General features: G+C 33.3%; 2 protein-coding genes across 2 annotated transcripts; both read left to right on the forward strand.

The window, feature by feature from the left end:
* Window positions 1-4,089: 4,089 nt before the first annotated feature.
* On the forward strand, window positions 4,090-10,150 carry LOC112519618 (3-dehydrosphinganine reductase TSC10A-like). The gene is made up of 4 exons (XM_025127829.1): window positions 4,090-4,633; window positions 6,308-6,455; window positions 8,524-8,815; window positions 9,818-10,150. Coding segments are annotated over exons 1-4 (975 nt in total). The 5' UTR covers window positions 4,090-4,099; the 3' UTR covers window positions 9,819-10,150.
* Window positions 10,151-14,319: 4,169 nt separating this feature from the next.
* On the forward strand, window positions 14,320-16,979 carry LOC112518986 (fructose-bisphosphate aldolase 6, cytosolic). Its single transcript, XM_025126835.1, has 3 exons — window positions 14,320-14,424; window positions 15,480-15,707; window positions 15,933-16,979. Exons 1-3 carry the CDS (start codon window positions 14,397-14,399, stop codon window positions 16,751-16,753), a joined length of 1,077 nt encoding a protein of 358 aa, XP_024982603.1. The 5' UTR covers window positions 14,320-14,396; the 3' UTR covers window positions 16,754-16,979.
* Window positions 16,980-18,371: the final 1,392 nt, after the last annotated feature.

Consider the following 18,371-nt stretch of genomic DNA (forward strand, 5'->3'; position numbering starts at 1 on the left):
CGTAAATATTTATGATTTGATAGGTGTTTATCGGGTTAGAGTTATCACCTTTACTTATTGGAGAAGACTTTCGATTCTTGTCTTTCTTCTTACCGAGTAAGACTCCAGATACCTGTTATGTTCACATGTAAGGGAAAATAGCAGGTAAGCATTGACCAAGGAAAATGTTTATTAAACGGCCCTGTAGTAAAATTATATTTGTTTGATACAAAGTATTCTGAAATATAAAATTTTTAATTCCTTTTAAACCTGTGTACGTTTTTGTCTTTTAGTGCATATGATTGGTTTTCACAATCCGTAGTTTTAAAACAGCGACTCTATGTAGGTACAAAAGTACATTATCAGAATCAACTTTATGTTTGTTCTTCTTCAATATTGTAATTTAAGGAATTTCGACTTGTCACAACTATTGATGCATATCTCCATGCAATTCGATAAACACGTATATTAACTAATTTTCAACACACCTGGATGGGTTTAGCAGAACAAAAGGCAATACAAAAAAAATGCAAAAATACAGAAATATTAATCTTAGTAAAAAGTAAAACAATATTATAAATAGTAATATAGATCGCTTGTAAATTGTAATTTTGATTCAACCAAATATGTTCGACCAAGTCGGAGCGGAGTTAACGATGAATTTCATTTGAGAAAATCTTAGAATTTTGTTGAAAATGTTCTTGGAATTAATGAGTAGAATATTGAAATATATGTGTTGAATTATCTACCTGTTTATTAATCCAATGGATCAACATGTCAGTGTCACCTTTAACAATCATATTATGCAAAATTATGCATGTATACATAATATCCCTTTAAATCCTTATATAATACTGATGGGCCTTTGATTATTGACTAACGAGATTGAAGCACGCCAAATCAAGCTCAACATCTTTTCTTGCACCTTTTTGTCGTTGTTTGAACATGCGAAGAATAATATAACAAGATAAATTAAAATTAAACGTGTGAAAATTAAACTAATTAATACATAAGATAAAATGGTTAAGAAGTAATAAATAAAATAATAACAGAAAATAAATATATGTAATAACTTGGGTTCTTGTCCAACCGTCTGGGTTCTAATAAGAACTACGACTGGACAAAAACCCTCGTCCCACGGTGGAGATTTTTATAAAAACCTCAAGAAGAACCTCATCAGGAACCTCCATTGTGGATGTTGTAAGCAGATCCTGACCATTTTGAACTATGGTCTTTGATGCCTTTTGCAACATATGTAGTGTCGTATTCTTTCATATTTTGATGACCAAACAAAATGTACGAGCGGATCCAAGATTTTTGGTGATGGATTGTTAATATAGTTCTGTTTATTTCATATGGATCGTATGGAAGATCATTCAAATCAACTTTTCTGAACATTGAAGATGTAAAGCCGAGGTTGGTGAATATTTCAAGAACCAGTACCTCTACGATCCGGTTCCAAATGTTGGTGATTTTATTTTAAAAAGTCTTTCAATTTTCCTTGCGAAATAGAACAACAAATAAGAATTGATGAAAAATTAACGATTAAGCATTAAGTAAGGTATTGAAGTGAGATTTATAGGGGTTGTTTGTTTACCTTTTAATAGTTACATTAAGAGTAATCATCTGAATCATTAAGAAATGAATATTGTTTGGAAAAAAAGTTGTTGTCTCTTAATGGTTCTAAAAATCTTTTGAATGATTTTGTATTGGGTCTTTCTTATCCATTCAACATTCTAATTCTATTGTAAACAATTATAAAATAATTATATTTTATTTTGCACTATAACAAACAGTCTCTTAATGATTCTATACCAAATTATTCAGTAATTATCAAACAACTATTAAAAAAATGTAAGATAAAACCATTTTATAGGGTCAAACAAGATATTTGAAATAAAATATAACATAATATAAAAAAATGAAAATTTATGAGGGGGGTTTGACTCCATCCCAAAGTACACAACCGCCCAACTACCAATCAACCAATTTTTATATTGACTTTTGAAGTATAATAAATATGTGATTGGTCACCATAAATTGATATATATATATATATATATATATATTTTATATTGACTTTTGAAGTATAATAAATATGTGATTGGTCACCATAAATATATATATAGGTGGAGGTTCAAACAAAAACACATTCATTTGATGAGAACGCGAAAACACTCTTATCACATGTGATAATACGCGTGAGGGGACCTGGTGGTATGCGGAAGAAGTGTTATACGACTTAGGTCACGCCAAATGTTGTATGCGTCTATGATTTAGCATCAAATGTGATGGTCTTGATGAATTATAATATTATATCAATAACACTCTTATCACATGTGAGGGACTTAGTGGTGTAAGGCGACTTGGCCCGCAACCAAGATCGTGCCGAAAATCTCCCACGTCTCTGATTTAGTATTACATTTGTATCATATGTGATTTGACCTCACAGTTACCACAAACTAATTATTTCTCATATGATTAGGCCCATAATTTAGCCTTTCATATGGTCAAAATCAAATTTAATAATTGTGACTTTGATTGAACAATAATTATGACTTTGACTGATTAATAATTACAGCTTTGATTGGTAAAAAATTACGGCTATATGAAAAATAAAGAGGATGGTTTCGTAACTTTTACATATTAGGGACAAACGGGTTCATATACGAACCTATATGATTCTCATATGAACTAGTGTAATTCATATATCAATTATTTTAACTGATTCACATGTGAACTAATTGACTGATTCACATATGAATTAGTGTGATCTCCATACAAATTAATTAACCGATTCATATATGAACCTGTGCGTTTATATATGAATCACTTAAATAGTTCACATATGAATTGATTAACGAGTTCACATATGAAAATATAGTTCATATGTGTAACATATGAGTTCACATGTGAATTTGTTTGCTATCTATTTGTAAAAGTTATGAAACTACTTATTTATCTTCCGCATACCAATGCGGTAAATTATCCGGTGCTTTACGGTCAAACCTGCAAATATTGATCAGATGAAGTGCTAAGATCACTTATCTACTTCTCAAATGAACCTTTCCTTATATATGTACTAAGGCCTGGTTAAGGGTATTTGTAACCGGTCTCGTGTCGGGACCAAACCGATCGTATATTAATTTTTTAATTAAATGTGTGTGTATACACCCCCCCCCCCCCCGATTAAGAGTACTTGTAACCGGTCCCAGGCGGGGCCCAACCCGGTCCTATATTAAAAAAAAATACATTTTTTATATTTTTATTAAAAATATATTTCAATGTTATTATAATACACTTTAAAATATCTAATTAGATCAATGAAATACACTTAAAAAATACGTTTTATTGTAGTTTTTATAAAAGGTTTTTCACTCGAATACACTTAAAAATTACGTTTTATTATAGTTTTATAATTGATTTTCAATCAAATACACATAAAAACTACGTTTTATTATAGTTTTATAATTGATTTTCAATCAAAGACACTTAAAAATTATGTTTTCTTGTAAATTTTTAATTTGATTTTCAATCAAATACACTTAGAAAGCTATAAATACATTGTTTTTAAAAATCGGGTCGGTCCGGATTGGGCCTATAACCGTTATGGGTAGCGTCTATTGGGTTGGAGATCCTGATGGGCCATATGGATTCCTGGGCCGAAGTTTGTGTTAGTATTTTCTGGGCTATTTGGGTTGTTAACAGATTAGGCCCAAGATTTTATTCGGATTCAATTAATTATTAATGGGGTGAATTAATTTGGGGGATTATAATTCATTAATTAAATTGGTTTCTTTTTTAATTAAATATAATTAATAATCTAGAGATTAATTATTTAGAAGCGGTATTTTTAATTAATGATCAAGTGATCGGCATGATTAAATATTTTTCATAATAAAATATAAAATAAAATATAATTATTTACAATAAAATTAAGACGTTAAATGTTTAAAAAGTCCATGATACAAAATCATTCCGATAATTTTAGAAAATTTGATTTTTTTTTACAAACAATAAAAATAGGAAAAAAATAGCAGGCTGCTGTCGTTTTACAGTTTGATTTCTCCGCTCGATTCTCTAGATCATTTCCCGTCGATCTGCTCTCCTCAGAGAATCCATGGCGGACCCCAACCTCTCATTTCTTGCTCTCGCCATTCTCCTCCCAATCTTCTTTCTTCTCTTCCTTAAACTCATCGTCCGTCCTCGCCCCATCAGAATTCCAATCAAATCTCGACATGTCTTCATCACTGGCGGATCCAGCGGCATCGGCCTAGCTCTAGCTCGCCAAGCCGCAGCTGAAGGTGCCCGCGTTACTATCTTAGCTCGTAATCTCGAGAAGCTTGAGGAAGCCAAGGCCTCTATCCGCCTCTCCACCGGCATAGATGTTGCTATTATTAGCGCTGATGTATGCGACTTTGAAGCCGTCAAGGAAGCAGTGGCGACTGCTGGTCCGATCGATGTTTTGGTTTGTAATCAAGGCGTGTTTGTAGCTCAAGAGCTTGAGAATCAGGAGATGAAGGAGATTAAGGGCATGATTGATGTAAATTTGATTGGGAGTTTTAATCTGGTTAAGGCGGCATTGCCCGGAATGAAGAACCGGACTGATCGGAAGCCAGTTTCGATCGCATTTATGTCGTCTCAGGCCGGTCAGGTACTGTGTTTGTGTGTTCTTCTAGCATTATTACTTTCAGGCCGATTATCTTGTAGTACAAGGGTTTCTGAATTGAAGTTGTGATTTTCAACGAGTAGAGGGTTTGGTGATTCAAGTAGTTCTTACAATTTGTTGCCATTAGAACTTTGGTCCAATGCTATCTATCAATTTGCAAAGTGTGCAAAAGTTTCCCCTAATTGAGCTTAGTTTGACTAAAAATAAGAAAAGATAGAACACAGTGACTTCAAAATTGCAATTTTTAAGTGGTACAGGTTAATGACAGTACCTTTGTTCATATAACAGTAACTGTTTTAGACTGGTATAAAAGCAAATTGGTGAAGACTGGTGTGTGTTGTATTTTGCACATGGAGAGGTGTGATAAACAATGTTCCATGTGTGTAACAAATACACCAATAATCAGTCCAGGACACCATCAAGAGAATGTGTTTGCAAGAACATGTAAACAAGAAACAAAAACTTCAGAGGAATGGCACCAGACTCCATCCCAGAATCATGAAGTGATTTTACTAAAACTCTAAACTACTATCCTCAATAGCTTCTTGCATATCTTACCTAAATCTATGTTGCAAATTTTTCATACAAAATGTTCAAGCTTAGTTTTATTTCTGTAAATGTGGCACCAGTTACACTCTTTATTTTAACATCATACACAATGTTGAGGTAAAAGAAATTGAGATCAATTAAGTAATTGATTGTCCTTTGTTTGAAAGTAAGGAATTTAACATGGTATGCAATGTTCATGTATGAAAGCAGAGATAAGTTTTAATAGGTCCAAGATGGAAGCATTGAGGCATTAACATATCACGGAGACAAAGAAAGATACCATACAAGCTTCACTACTATAGAACCTCATTCTTTTAGCCTGCTCTGCTTTTGGAATGTTTGCATCCGTCTCTTATTACCAAATGCATTGGCAGGCCGTTCTTCAACAATCTCAAACCTAAAATAGAAAATAGAAATTGAGATCTTTGAAATTTCATTTCAAGTGTTCAAAACTAATAAAGATAAATATTGCATAATGCTAGAGCACTAGCAAATCATGTATTTTACTCTATCTTGGGGTTAGCAAGTAGATATTTTTTTGTGGTATTTTGGTCCAAGTAGTCCAAAATGAACCTGGCAAACTTTAGGGGTTTTTGCCATTGACCCCAAGGAGTTGATGAGCTATTGGAATATCGAATATGACAACCAGCTCTCAAGCATTATTGGCTTTCCAACATGCCTGTACTTAGATGACTTGGATTTGAACCAAGACATCATTGTTCACATTAAAAACTATATCTCATAAACATCACCTTCTCTCTCTTGTTTCCTCTTTTCTTAGCTGTTGTGTAACCATAAACTATAGTTTTCCACCCTACTGTATTAGAATTGTTCTTCTGTGTAAGTTGTTACGACTTCTACTGTATTATGGTTGTTCTTTTAGCTTTTTGTTTTGCGTTACTTCTGGATTATCTTGCATCTTTATGTTCGTGGTTTGTGTATCTGTTATTCTATTTCACCTCTTCTGATAAATTGACTCAAGAAGCCTGGATAATTGTTCGATTCAATGCTTTTTTTTTTGTGTGTGGTTATTGAGTACTAATTTTTCTCTTTTGGTTTTTAATGCTTTGAAAGATTATTATGATTCTTGATGCACTTTTTCAATTTTAGGTGGGCATTTATGGTTATACAGCATATTCAGCTAGTAAGTTTGGTCTAAGGGGATTGGCAGAAGCGCTGCAACAAGAAGTTGTTGCTGACAACATTCATGTTTCGCTTATCTTTCCCCCAGACACGGATACACCTGGTCTTGTGGAAGGTTCAACCTCTCTCTCTCTCTCTCTCTCGGCATTTAATTGCAATCTTTGAGTTGTGGACTGTGGAGCCTTCAAACCCCCTCGTTTACAAAAAATTCCGAGGTAAGTTTAGTCCATGAGCCCATCAGCCATGCAACTCATCCTACCAGATGCAGGCACCTTTAAGGGTCATTTCAGCAACGTCTACCTCTTGCTTTTAGTATATTTTACAGTTCTATACTTCTATTACTGATTTACTGTCATATACAAAGCTTGTCCGATTTTCAGTACGGATAGTAACATTGATGTCAAAAGTCAGTGGCGGACCCAGTTCTGAGCGGATGCACCTTTAAGGTCAATCAGAGGCCAACAAAGTTACGGTTTAACCCAGGAAAAAGTCAACACGATTTGACTCGAGGAAAACTCGATTGTGTCAATTTAATACAATACATTTTTACAAATGAAACCAACCTTGATTTTTTGAGCAAGACGCAACACCAAGTCTTACACTCGGTGTGTTCTCGGCCGAATTCCACCTTTACGAGGGATTTTTTTTGGTTGATTTCGTAATGGTTGACAAAATGCAACAACAAAATATAATTTTATAAATTTCTTACATAAATATGTTCGATGACATCATGGACAGAGGAATAATAACCGATTTTTAAGTATTATAAAAAAGATTAAGAATAAAAAATCATTCAAAGTATGAATTGTTAACTATAACCAATTTAATCTTTTTTTCAAGTTATTTTGGATAAACATGTATTGCCATTAGAACGCTACAAAAAACAAATTTAAGATTAATGAGTAAATAGGAAGAAAAATACTAAAAAAGAAAGAGATAAAAGTAAGATTGAGACAATTATAAATGAAAAATAGTTGTAGTTGATTGGTAAGACTTTGTTATTTTATAGTTGAGTTCTTGAGTTCAATTCTTTTGTTGTATATTTGTTTGCCTTTCTTTTTAAATATAAAAAACTATAAATTGTTATCAAAAAATATTTGAACCCATGACCTTAAGGCAAGTAGTGTCCCAACCATTCCAGCAACCTCATTCTCCTAGTTCAGGTGTCCTGTTTTAAAAACATATAAGAGCACACTTCATAATTAAGCGGGTGAACAATTACGACTGGTAAAAATTTCCATTACGACGGGACGATCGAGCGGGTTCCCGTGCACCCCCCTACTCTATGAGTAGGTCCGCTTCTGTCAAACGTGGCAAATGCTTTCAATCCTTTGTCATTTTAAAAAATGACAACTATAAAAAGCCATGAAGCATTTAGCTTGGTTGTACTTGGCTCATTCCGTATGTGACAACATCTTGGAGGTCATGGCTTCAAATCCCTCCATGCCTTCTCTAAAGAAAATGGTTTGTTATAAAATCTGCCACTTTTGTTTGCAGTTTGCCGAATGCCCCTCCCTCATTGTTATTAGGTCTCTTTGATTATCTTTATCTTGTGTTGCTGCTTTTGCTTTAGTTATGTTTTTTCTTGGCGAAAAGGAGTAATCAAGATCATGCTCATCCACTGACATGTCAGAACTTTGGGATTCTTTTTGGTCAAAAACTCGTGCTTTCGCTTTGCTGTCATCCATGTTTCTCTGCCCTGTAGTCTCTCCTTGATCTCTCTTCTTGTCTATCCTGTTCCTCCTATCTCTTCCACAAATGAGAAAAGGATATTGGAAGTGGTATCTGAACATATAGCCTGTGAGGCTATGCTAGGAAGCCCAGTCTTGTTTGTATCTTGAAGTAGCTCTATTGAATTTATGTCTTTAGTTTTGCGATCCTAGTATTTTCAGCTCAAAAAGTGTGATGATATCTATCCTGGAGAAATGATGTTTTATGGCGGTGTCCTACTTAGGGATCCCGTTGGCTTTGATATTTCACAGAGAACTCAATTAACTTCTAGTGGAATATAAAGTTTATATATGATAATTTGGTAGTCGGAGATGTATATTAGACTAGAATATGTTCCTAAGATGATTCTAGACAGTTTTTACATTTTGCAGAGAACTCAAATAACTTTTAGTGGAATCTAAAGTATCTGTAATAAGAATTTGGTCTTTTTCCTTCATTTCTGGTTATTGCAGAGAACAAGAGAAAGCCACGATTGACAAGCATCATAGCAGCATCCTCTGGTGCAATGCAAGCTGATGAGGTTGCAAAGAAAGCATTGGATGGCATCAAATCCGGGTGTTTTATGGTCCCCTGCAATTTGGAAGGATTCTTATTGTCCATAGCTACTGCTGGTCTCTCTCCTCAGAGATCATACCTCATGGCATTTGTTGAGGTCATTTCAGCTGGTCTATTACGTATTGCAGGATTGTGTTTTCAGTGGACCTGGTACGGAAGCATTGAAAAGTGGCATGCACAACAGAAATAGTAAGTATTTGATTTAGTACTTAGTAGATGTTATTAAAATGCACGAGTTCATATAAGAAGGGTTATATGATAAAATCTATTTCTCAATATATATATATATATATATATATATATATATAGAGAGAGAGAGAGAGAGGAGGAGGAGGTTCAGGGGAAAACCCCCAAAAAAATGACAAACTAAGGAACACCCTAGTAACCATTCATCCGGACGGCATACACATGTTCATTTTAGTAATTGAAGTTTTTTGGTTTTTATGCACGTGTGCATGTTATACACATGTGCATACCGGACGGACAAATTGCTTACAAATTACTCGTATGCACAAGTGCATATCGTCTAGATAAACAGTTACTTGAACCTATATATATGTTACATATATATACTCTAGGTCCTTTGGTTAAATGACCTTCTGACAGATTTGAGAATGCCACTTAACTAAAAAATGCCACTTTCTTACACAAGAACATCTAGAAACCTGTCAGGTCATGGATTTTAAAGAACACATCTCAGTTAAATAACCCCTTCTTTACTCCCCTGTGTGGGTCCGTTTAATCTTGGGACCTGATAAACAGTTCGGGTGGCAATGTGTTGGATAAACCGATGATAACAGAAAGCTATAAAACTTGCATTACGGTAGTTTAAAATAATTATATGGGTTCTAGAACTAGAAGTTGCTTCGAGAATTTGGAAAGTCCAATTTTTGTTGTTTTTAATTTCTGGACCGAGTAATCTTGTTTCTTTTTGAAGTATATAATATTTATATACAGCAGATACAACAAATAAACTTCCAAACCCTCCTCACCTTTGGTGAAGTTTGTATCCCTGACCTTCTACGAGGCCAAAGACCCAAATACCACTAGACTAAAAGACCCTTGACAAGACTGAGTAATCTTGTTACTGGCATGGTTCACATTAATTGCTTGATTATGAACTCAAGTAATGAGTTGGAAGTTCCAGTTTCAACAACTATTAATTTGAACTAACATTTTATTGGTTTTTAGGAATTTGGATGCATATTGCGGCAATGAACACGGATCCTATCTCCTGGACTGAATTTGACACGATAACATATGATGCCGGATTTTCAGCATCTGTAAGCACCAATCATCATATTCTTGCCTATTTGCTCCATATTTGTCAAGAATCTGAAGCTTTCCTAACGTGTTCTTGATGGGTCCAACCATTTCCATCGCTAAATTTAGTGACAAATTTGCTACTTGAGGCTCAATCATTTTCGGCAATTTACGTTTCAAACTTCTCTTGTTATGCATAATTAGTCTTTTATTAGCTTTAAAGCCATCAGACAACTTATCAATTAACAACCAGCTTATCAGTACGACCGTCTCTAGAGATGGATCTTGAACTGGATCCAAGTTTTTAGTCGGACGGAGGGATGGCTGGAACTTGGAAGTACTCATAGATGGCGGCGACAAAGTCAAGAAGCAAAAAATAGTGTAGTACATATAAGAGGTATATAGAATGCATAAAAGTTCAAATAAGAAAGACAAACGTATTGATAACGTACTGGTAAATGTTTTATATATGTAAGTTCACATGTAAAAATCATATATGAATAATTGGTAAAAAAGTAGGTAAATTAAACGTGATTTTTTTTTCGATTTATTTGATTCACATATGAATAGTATAAACCATTTCTCATATTGAATAAAATTTTCTTCAACCAATTAATTGCTTTCAATATGACAAGTTATACGTTAAATGATTGGTCGAAATAATTTAATTAATTAAATAGGGTTCTAATTTTGACATATAGACTGCCTCTTTTATAATGCAACCCTTTTTTGACCTATGACATATAGACCGCCTCTTTGAACTTCAACGAAGGGTTCACGGATTTGTCAAAATTCTTTAAAATAGACAATTAAGGGATTGTTTACTCAATTTTTTTATCAAGTCTTGTATGAATAAATTTATCTATTTAGATAAATGGGTGTTGTTGTTTATTTTTTTATCTGAATCAACCGTCTGAATAACATAAATGATCGATTTACCCTCCAATATTAATTATTTGAACATCAAAACAAAAAACCATAAAGAGGTTGACGATGGTGTCTCTCGTTTGGGAAGGAGGTGATGCTTTAAATAAGGGGTAAGAGTGTCATTTTTGTGGCTGAATGGGGAACAACACACCATTTCTATTTGTGCGATTAAGCCATGTTCTGTGCGAATAAGCCGTAAGTAAACAACTCAAATGAGCTATGTGAATAAGCCAGATAGACCAATAAACCTAATTAAGCCGTAAGTAAACAACCCCTTAATAATTTACATAGAGAATCCAATATTAATTATAATATTAAAATATTTCATTCGTCTATTAATATATTATTTTTCTATCTAAATATTTATTTTTAAAGTTTTTTCTATTAGTGGTCTCACTTGATAATTATTTTTGAAGTTATCTTTATATTTGGAGAAAAAACTTTTCTTTTCTATTTTTTCCATTTAAATATAGTTTTGAGAAAGCTATTAAAGCAAAATATTGACTCAAAATTCTGATTTTTTTTATTTTATCTATTTAGAGAAGTTGTTGGAGATGCTTTTAGCATTCCCAAACAATTATATTATTTAAATTTATAAATTTAAGAAAAATTTGCTGAATAGAGATGATGAACAAATCTTTAAATATAGAAGAAGAGGGTTGAATAATATACCTGTTATAAATGCTCTAAATAAAGGTTTATGTGAACAAGTCTTTGACACCAACGATTTTTCATTAATGAAATTAAAAATATTAATGTCATGATGAAAATAAATAGATGAAAAAAGATAACGAGTCTTATAGTATGTTATTTTACGTATGTATTTGGCTTTTGGTTACTGTAATCAAACAAATCCATTGTGTGAGATTTTAACGGGTAAGTGTTTATCGATAAAATTTAGCACTGCTATTTACTTGCCAGGTATTTTAGTATGCTAATACGATATTGTATGTAACAATTTATCCGGTAAGCGCTAACTGTGGTAAGAATCCTCGCCATCATTTACTTGGTAAGACTCTCTGTCCATGCCTTCGCTCTTACCAGGTAAAATTTTTGTTCCTTACCATATTCATTCGACAAAGTAATGTAACTTGGTAAACGCTTACTCACACAAACATTTGGTAAATAGCCCCCAAGAAAACTATATGAATCCATGTTGCTCTTCCAGTGAACAAAACACCACCTCCTCCTACAATATCGACGATCATGAGATCGTGTTAGCAATTGACATATCGAATGTGTGCGGTTTTCCTTTCTCCATTAGATCCCTTTGAAATTTTTCATACATCCAAATCAAAACTCAGTTTTTTGCTAATATCATAGAAACATAAATAAAAGTATTGTAATATTAATTGGTATAAGTTTAACATTTAAAGTCAAAGTATGACGGCTAATAATTATCTGAAAATTAAGTAACATTTTAATTCAAATACAAAATTGTCATCATATATCATTAGGGTTGGGTTCCGGTTATGACAAGAAGCGTAATAAGAGATATTTATTTTTGGATCAATCATAATTGAATGTTAATACTAATGAGGTATCGGATGTACCAGATCAATTCTCTTATAAAGACAATTCATGAGTGGACATGAGATTAAAAATGATCAAAACTTTATATCGTTTCTTATGCTTCTCATCATAACTTATCTTCTAGCACGATCCTTCACCTATATCATTATTACAAAACTAAACCAAACAAGTTTAGTACTATATCTCATTCAAAAGCAGTGTTTGAAGAAATTAAAAAAAAATAAAAAAAAAAAAAAAATATATATATATATATATATATATATATAAACATTATCATCTGAGCACCTCTAACAGTTTCTTTAAAGGAAAATTAATTAAAATAGTCATTTTTCATGATGCGTTTCACCTCTTAGTCATTTATATCTTAAAAATAACGAAAATAACCATTGGTTCGTAATTGACAGGTCCACAACTTGCGGATGCATCAAAATGTAAAATATGTCAGTGTTTTTGCAAATTTACATATGGTCTATGGAATTGCGAATTTGGTTCAAATTTTTTTTTCTTACATTTTGATCCCTCCATAAATTGTGTACCTGTCAATTACAAATCTACAATTATTTTCATTATTTTGAAAGAAAAATGACTAAGAAGTAAAAACATACGGTCAAAATGACTGTTTTAATTTATTTCTTTTCTTAAAAAATAAATAAATAAAAATTTTGAAATTTATTTTGTTCCGACAAATTTCTAAAATGTTTTATAAAATAAAGAAAATAAGAAAAAATATAAAATCTTCCAAATATAGAAAATTATTAAAAAATTAATTAGAATAACGAAATATATTTTTAATTATTTACCTTTTTTTTCTCCTCACTCTCAAGTTTCCTTACAAATTTGTTTTAAATATTACATATTTTAATAATATAATTAATATTAAAATTTTTAAAATATAAAATTATTCAAATAAAATCCTATATTTTTCGAAAATTTAAACTCTCAAGGGTTTATAATCGTACCGTGTACATTTTCTAACAAGAAAATAATTAGAAAAAGCTTTGTTTTTTCAGTCATTTGTTTTAAAAATATTACAAATTTTATAAAATACAAAAAGTCAAGATTTTGAAGATTCTTTTTGTTTCCAACAGATTTTTTAAAATATTCTATAAAATCAAGAAATAACAGATAAAAAAGTAAAATTTTAAAATTTTCCTTATTTGTTACAATATTAAATAATTATATGATATAATTAATATTTATATATTTAAATATAAAAGTATTAAAGTTGAATTTATTTTTTTCCTAAGATTTTAATTTTTAATTTATATATTTTAAAGAAATCTTTGAGATTCAATGGAATATGCTGTAAATCCTGTTTAAAAAAGACGCTTTACTTACCAAAAAGTTTTACGGTAAGAAAAGAAAAACCGCAACACCACCTACTTTTGAAAGATAAAACATAAGGGCAAAATGGTCAAAGGTCAGGAAAACACACCACCAACTTTTGAGAAAGAGCGGATTACAATAGTGGTCCCTATAGTTTTCTCAATATTTAGATTTGATCCCTAAAACAAAACCATCTTCTCCTTAACTTTTCAATTTTATGACACTCAAGGTCCTTGGAGTTAATATCGTCAATTAGTAACCGTTACGAAGAACAAATTAGTTTTTTTTTTATCATACTATAGGGATCAAAAATGTAATTCACTCTAAAATTAATTATGATTTATCTAAGAACTGATTTGTCTTTTTCTAACAGTTGCTAATTAACGGTGTTAACTTTAGAAACGTCGAGTGTGATGAAATTGAAAAATTAAGGACCGTCAATATAGACTGTTTGTTTTAGGGGCTAAATCCAAAATTTAAGCAAATCACAGGGACCACTAATGTAATTCACTTTTTGAAAGAAAAAAACCAGAAGGGCAAAAGGGTCAAAGGCCATGAAAACCGCCTCAAGACGAGATGCCAGATTCGGGGCGATGATACCGATGGCTATCTCTCTTCTTTATATGTAAACCCTCACTCCTTTTCTTTGACTCTATTCCATTTCACCATTTCTTCACAGTTTTCTCTCGAATCGTCTTTTTTAGATCTAAATCTCATCGACATGTCTTGCTACAAAGGAAAGTATGCTGGTATGATCTTCATCTTCATCTCTCTCTCTAGTTGATTCGGTTTTAGATTCTGTATTATATCTTTTTGCCGTTGAATTTTTGTTCAGATCTACTGTTTGATCCGGTTTCTTTTATGTTTGTAGTTTGAATAGGCTATTTGTTTGTTAATTTTTGGATCTGATTTGTGTTTTCAACTTGTTAATTTATTTTTAGATGCAAATAGGTTATTAGTACTATTTGCTACCAACTTCTTATCTGATTCTGCTAATCGCTTGGTTGAATGATTTCCTATGACTATTATACATGAGATGTTTTGTAATTTTCAGGAAGTGGCGATTTGGTTTGAACTTGGTGGATCTGTTTGTATCTCCTTGAAAACTATCGATTTACTCTTTGAAAGCATTTCTTGTTGATCTGTTATTGTTCTTCAGTTGATTTTTTTTTTCTTGTGATGAAATAATCTGTAGAGCCAACTGTTTCGAACCAGATTCGTATGGTTGCACATCCCGTCATGTCACATACTTTTCAAGGCTAAACTAATGTTTCAGAATTGTGGTTTACCTGCTCATCGTGCGGGCACACCACTAGTGTTAGTCATATGCATAAAATGATTTTTAATTGAGATTTTTTTTCCATTCATCTTGTTTGACTTTTAACCTAGATCTTTGGCTGAATGAATTTACTTGGTAAGGTGATCTGTGGTTGATGCTTACGTTGCTTTTCATAAGCAGATTTGTGTCCTCGTTCATAAAACGTGCTTATTATAGATATACCGTAGAACTTGTCTTAAACTTATGATGTTTTTTTTCTCTTGAGACTGGTGTTCATCCTGATGATACTGTATTGTTTTATGTAATTTTTTTTGAACTGTGCTCTTGGCTGATATACATCAAAAGATCTGCTGATATCACAGCCTTGATGATTTTGTACATCTCAAACTTGAAATTTTACCTAATTTTTTAATCGTTAATCATTTTGATAGCAACAACTAAGATTTGTTGATGATATTTTAATACATCCTTTTCTTTCCATTAGTAGTTGTAAGAAAATGTAATAAATCCTTTTCTTTCTATCAGATGAGCTTATTGCCAACGCTGCTTATATTGGTACCCCTGGCAAGGGTATTCTCGCTGCTGATGAGTCAACCGGCACAATTGGGAAACGTCTATCCAGCATCAATGTTGAGAATGTTGAGTCAAACAGGAGAGCACTTCGTGAGCTTCTTTTCTGCACTCCTGGTGCTCTCCAGTACCTCAGCGGAGTTATTCTTTTCGAGGAAACTCTTTACCAGAAGACTGCTGCAGGTATCATATTATATAAAATTTATGTGGCATAAAATTCTCCAAGTAATCTTTCGATCTTCATAAAGTTCCTTTATTCAATATAAGCTGCTGTTCGCTTTTTATGGAGCCTAGATGTGTTTCATTTCTTCATATTTTCTATTGGTTTAAAGAAGGTTTGTTTTGGTATGTTCATCTTTAGTTGTTCCTATTGTCCTCTGATTTTTCCTATTCAAAAAATTGTTGCAGGCAAGCCATTTGTTGATGTCATGAAGGAAGCTGGAGTCCTCCCTGGTATTAAGGTTGACAAGGGTACCGTTGAACTTGCTGGAACCAATGGGGAGACCACAACCCAAGGTCTTGACGGTCTTGCCCAGCGATGTGCCCAGTACTATACAGCTGGTGCTAGATTTGCCAAGTGGCGTGCAGTCCTAAAGATTGGTGACAATGAGCCATCCCAGCTTGCCATCAACGAGAATGCCAATGGCTTGGCCCGATATGCCATCATCTGTCAGGAGAACGGTCTGGTCCCCATCGTTGAGCCAGAGATTCTTGTAGATGGATCCCATGACATTAACAAGTGCGCAGATGTGACCGAGCGCGTTCTCGCTGCCTGCTACAAAGCTCTCAACGACCACCATGTTCTTCTTGAGGGTACCCTTTTGAAGCCTAACATGGTTACACCTGGGTCTGATGCCAAGAAGGTTGCACCCGAAGTAGTGGCAGAGTACACAGTCCGTGCCCTGCAACGAACCATGCCACCAGCTGTCCCAGCTGTTGTGTTCTTGTCAGGTGGTCAGAGTGAGGAGGAGGCTACCGTCAACCTCAATGCCATGAACCAATACAAGGGAAAGAAGCCATGGAGCCTATCTTTCTCGTTTGGACGTGCCCTGCAGCAAAGTACCCTCAAGGCTTGGTCTGGGAAGTTAGAGAATGTGAAGAAAGCTCAGGATGCATTCCTTGCCAGGTGCAAGGCCAACTCTGAGGCTACTCTTGGGACATACCAGGGCAGCGCTGGGTTGAGCGAGGGTGCTTCCGAAAGCCTCCACGTTAAGGACTACAAGTACTGAGGTTTGTCATCCGATTTATTCGGTAATTCTTCTCTGATTTATGTTTGTTTTTCTGACAATTTTGTCTGAAAGAGGTGGCTTTTGTGCCCTTAAAACTTATTTCTAGCTTTGTGTTCTATTTTGAAGTTGTGGTGTAGGGATGGTTATAATAAGCATGAGAAACATCTGCATGTTTGAGGTTTGATTATATTTTGAATGGTTTAAGGCTTTCATGCTTATTTTGTTCATTTTGTTTTGAAGTTTTTTTTTTTTCATAAATGGAACATGTATGTTTTTAAATTGGGAGGGACAAGTTTGAAAAAGAACTTGGTTTTTTATATAAAGCAATCTTTTGGAAGTTTACTAAATAAGCCATTTTTTATATCGTTAAATCACAAGTAAACAATAATACGGTTTACTGAATTAGTTGCATGTCCCATCAAGTTCATTAAGTTGCTAACAAACGGGTCGTAGCTCAATAGGTTGAATTGGTCTTTCTACATTATTTCTTGCTTTATCGCCTGATTGTGTTATTTGTGCCGGAACCCCAAGAAATTGAGGTGATATGTAATTCCCAAAAATCTAGTTGAAGGAAGTATACATTATACTATGAAATTTACTCGAAGATAATATAAATTTGTACCATAGTTTGTAAGCAGAATAACTGGAGTATACACCAAAGATCTCATTTATTTCTATAAATGTGATATAAAATACTTCTCAACGATATGCATTCATTGGCGAATTGGCGGGTTACCAACGGTTACTAGTTATTGAGAGAAGTTATAAAGCAGTTAGGAGCATTTAAGCATTAGTGCAACGACCCTGTTAACGGCTTAACCCCTATTGTATTATCAGTCTATCTTAGCATTATGCATCTTATAATTGGTATTATAGTTTCAAAATTCATTCCATCTCTTACAAATCTTAATTACACCAAATTGAGATCACCAACATATCTCAATAACTTGATTGGCATCATCTAATATGGGCTTGGTGATGTATGTGCTAAGTTAAACTTCCCTACAATATCCACATATATTTTATTTGATGTTTATAACTACTTCCATTTCTGATCTTTAAGAATTGTTTTTATTGTCTTTATGGTTTCCATTTCGTTTCATTTTTCGTCTCTCTGAGACTAATTTTATTAAATTTCAAAGGGTATTTTCGTTTTTATAACTAATTTGTATTAAAAATGTAATAATAATACATTATACCGTTAATGCATATCCTCTTGCCCTAGAAAACCTGTTCTCCTCCTTTCCCTACGGCAACCCTCCCATTCTTCTTCGGCACCGATGAATATGCTATCATCACCATCTCCATCGTTGGGTAATTAATTGTGCTACGATTCACCTTCATTTATGCCTTCATTACATCACCATCTCCAATGGTTGATTTCTTTTAACAAGAATACTTGGAACGCCTTGGTGGTATCTGTCCAAATCTAAACTAGTATACATTTGGAAATGCTAATATGTTTAGTTAGAGTTGCAAAATGCCATTTTTGATAAAAATACCCATCAAATGTCATCTTGGACCAAATGCTCTGGATAGATTCCTGGTCCATCATCACCCCATTTGACAATGGATCTCTTGTTCCCCCAATTCTGGTTATTGGTTTTGTTTATGCTCA

Source organism: Cynara cardunculus (assembly GCF_001531365.2).
Source record: "Cynara cardunculus var. scolymus isolate 2C chromosome LG 10, CcrdV1, whole genome shotgun sequence".
NCBI classification, from domain to species: domain Eukaryota; kingdom Viridiplantae; phylum Streptophyta; class Magnoliopsida; order Asterales; family Asteraceae; genus Cynara; species Cynara cardunculus.

Coding starts and splice junctions, on each gene's coding strand:
- LOC112519618 (XM_025127829.1), top strand. CDS start 4,100: ATGGCGGACCCCAACCTCTCATTTCTTGCTCTCGCCATTCTCCTCCCA. Junction 4,634..6,307: donor TGTCGTCTCAGGCCGGTCAG/GTACTGTGTTTG, acceptor TTTCAATTTTAG/GTGGGCATTTATGGTTATAC. Junction 6,456..8,523: donor TACACCTGGTCTTGTGGAAG/GTTCAACCTCTC, acceptor TGGTTATTGCAG/AGAACAAGAGAAAGCCACGA.
- LOC112518986 (XM_025126835.1), top strand. CDS start 14,397: ATGTCTTGCTACAAAGGAAAGTATGCTG. Junction 14,425..15,479: donor CTACAAAGGAAAGTATGCTG/GTATGATCTTCA, acceptor TCTTTCTATCAG/ATGAGCTTATTGCCAACGCT. Junction 15,708..15,932: donor TTACCAGAAGACTGCTGCAG/GTATCATATTAT, acceptor AAATTGTTGCAG/GCAAGCCATTTGTTGATGTC.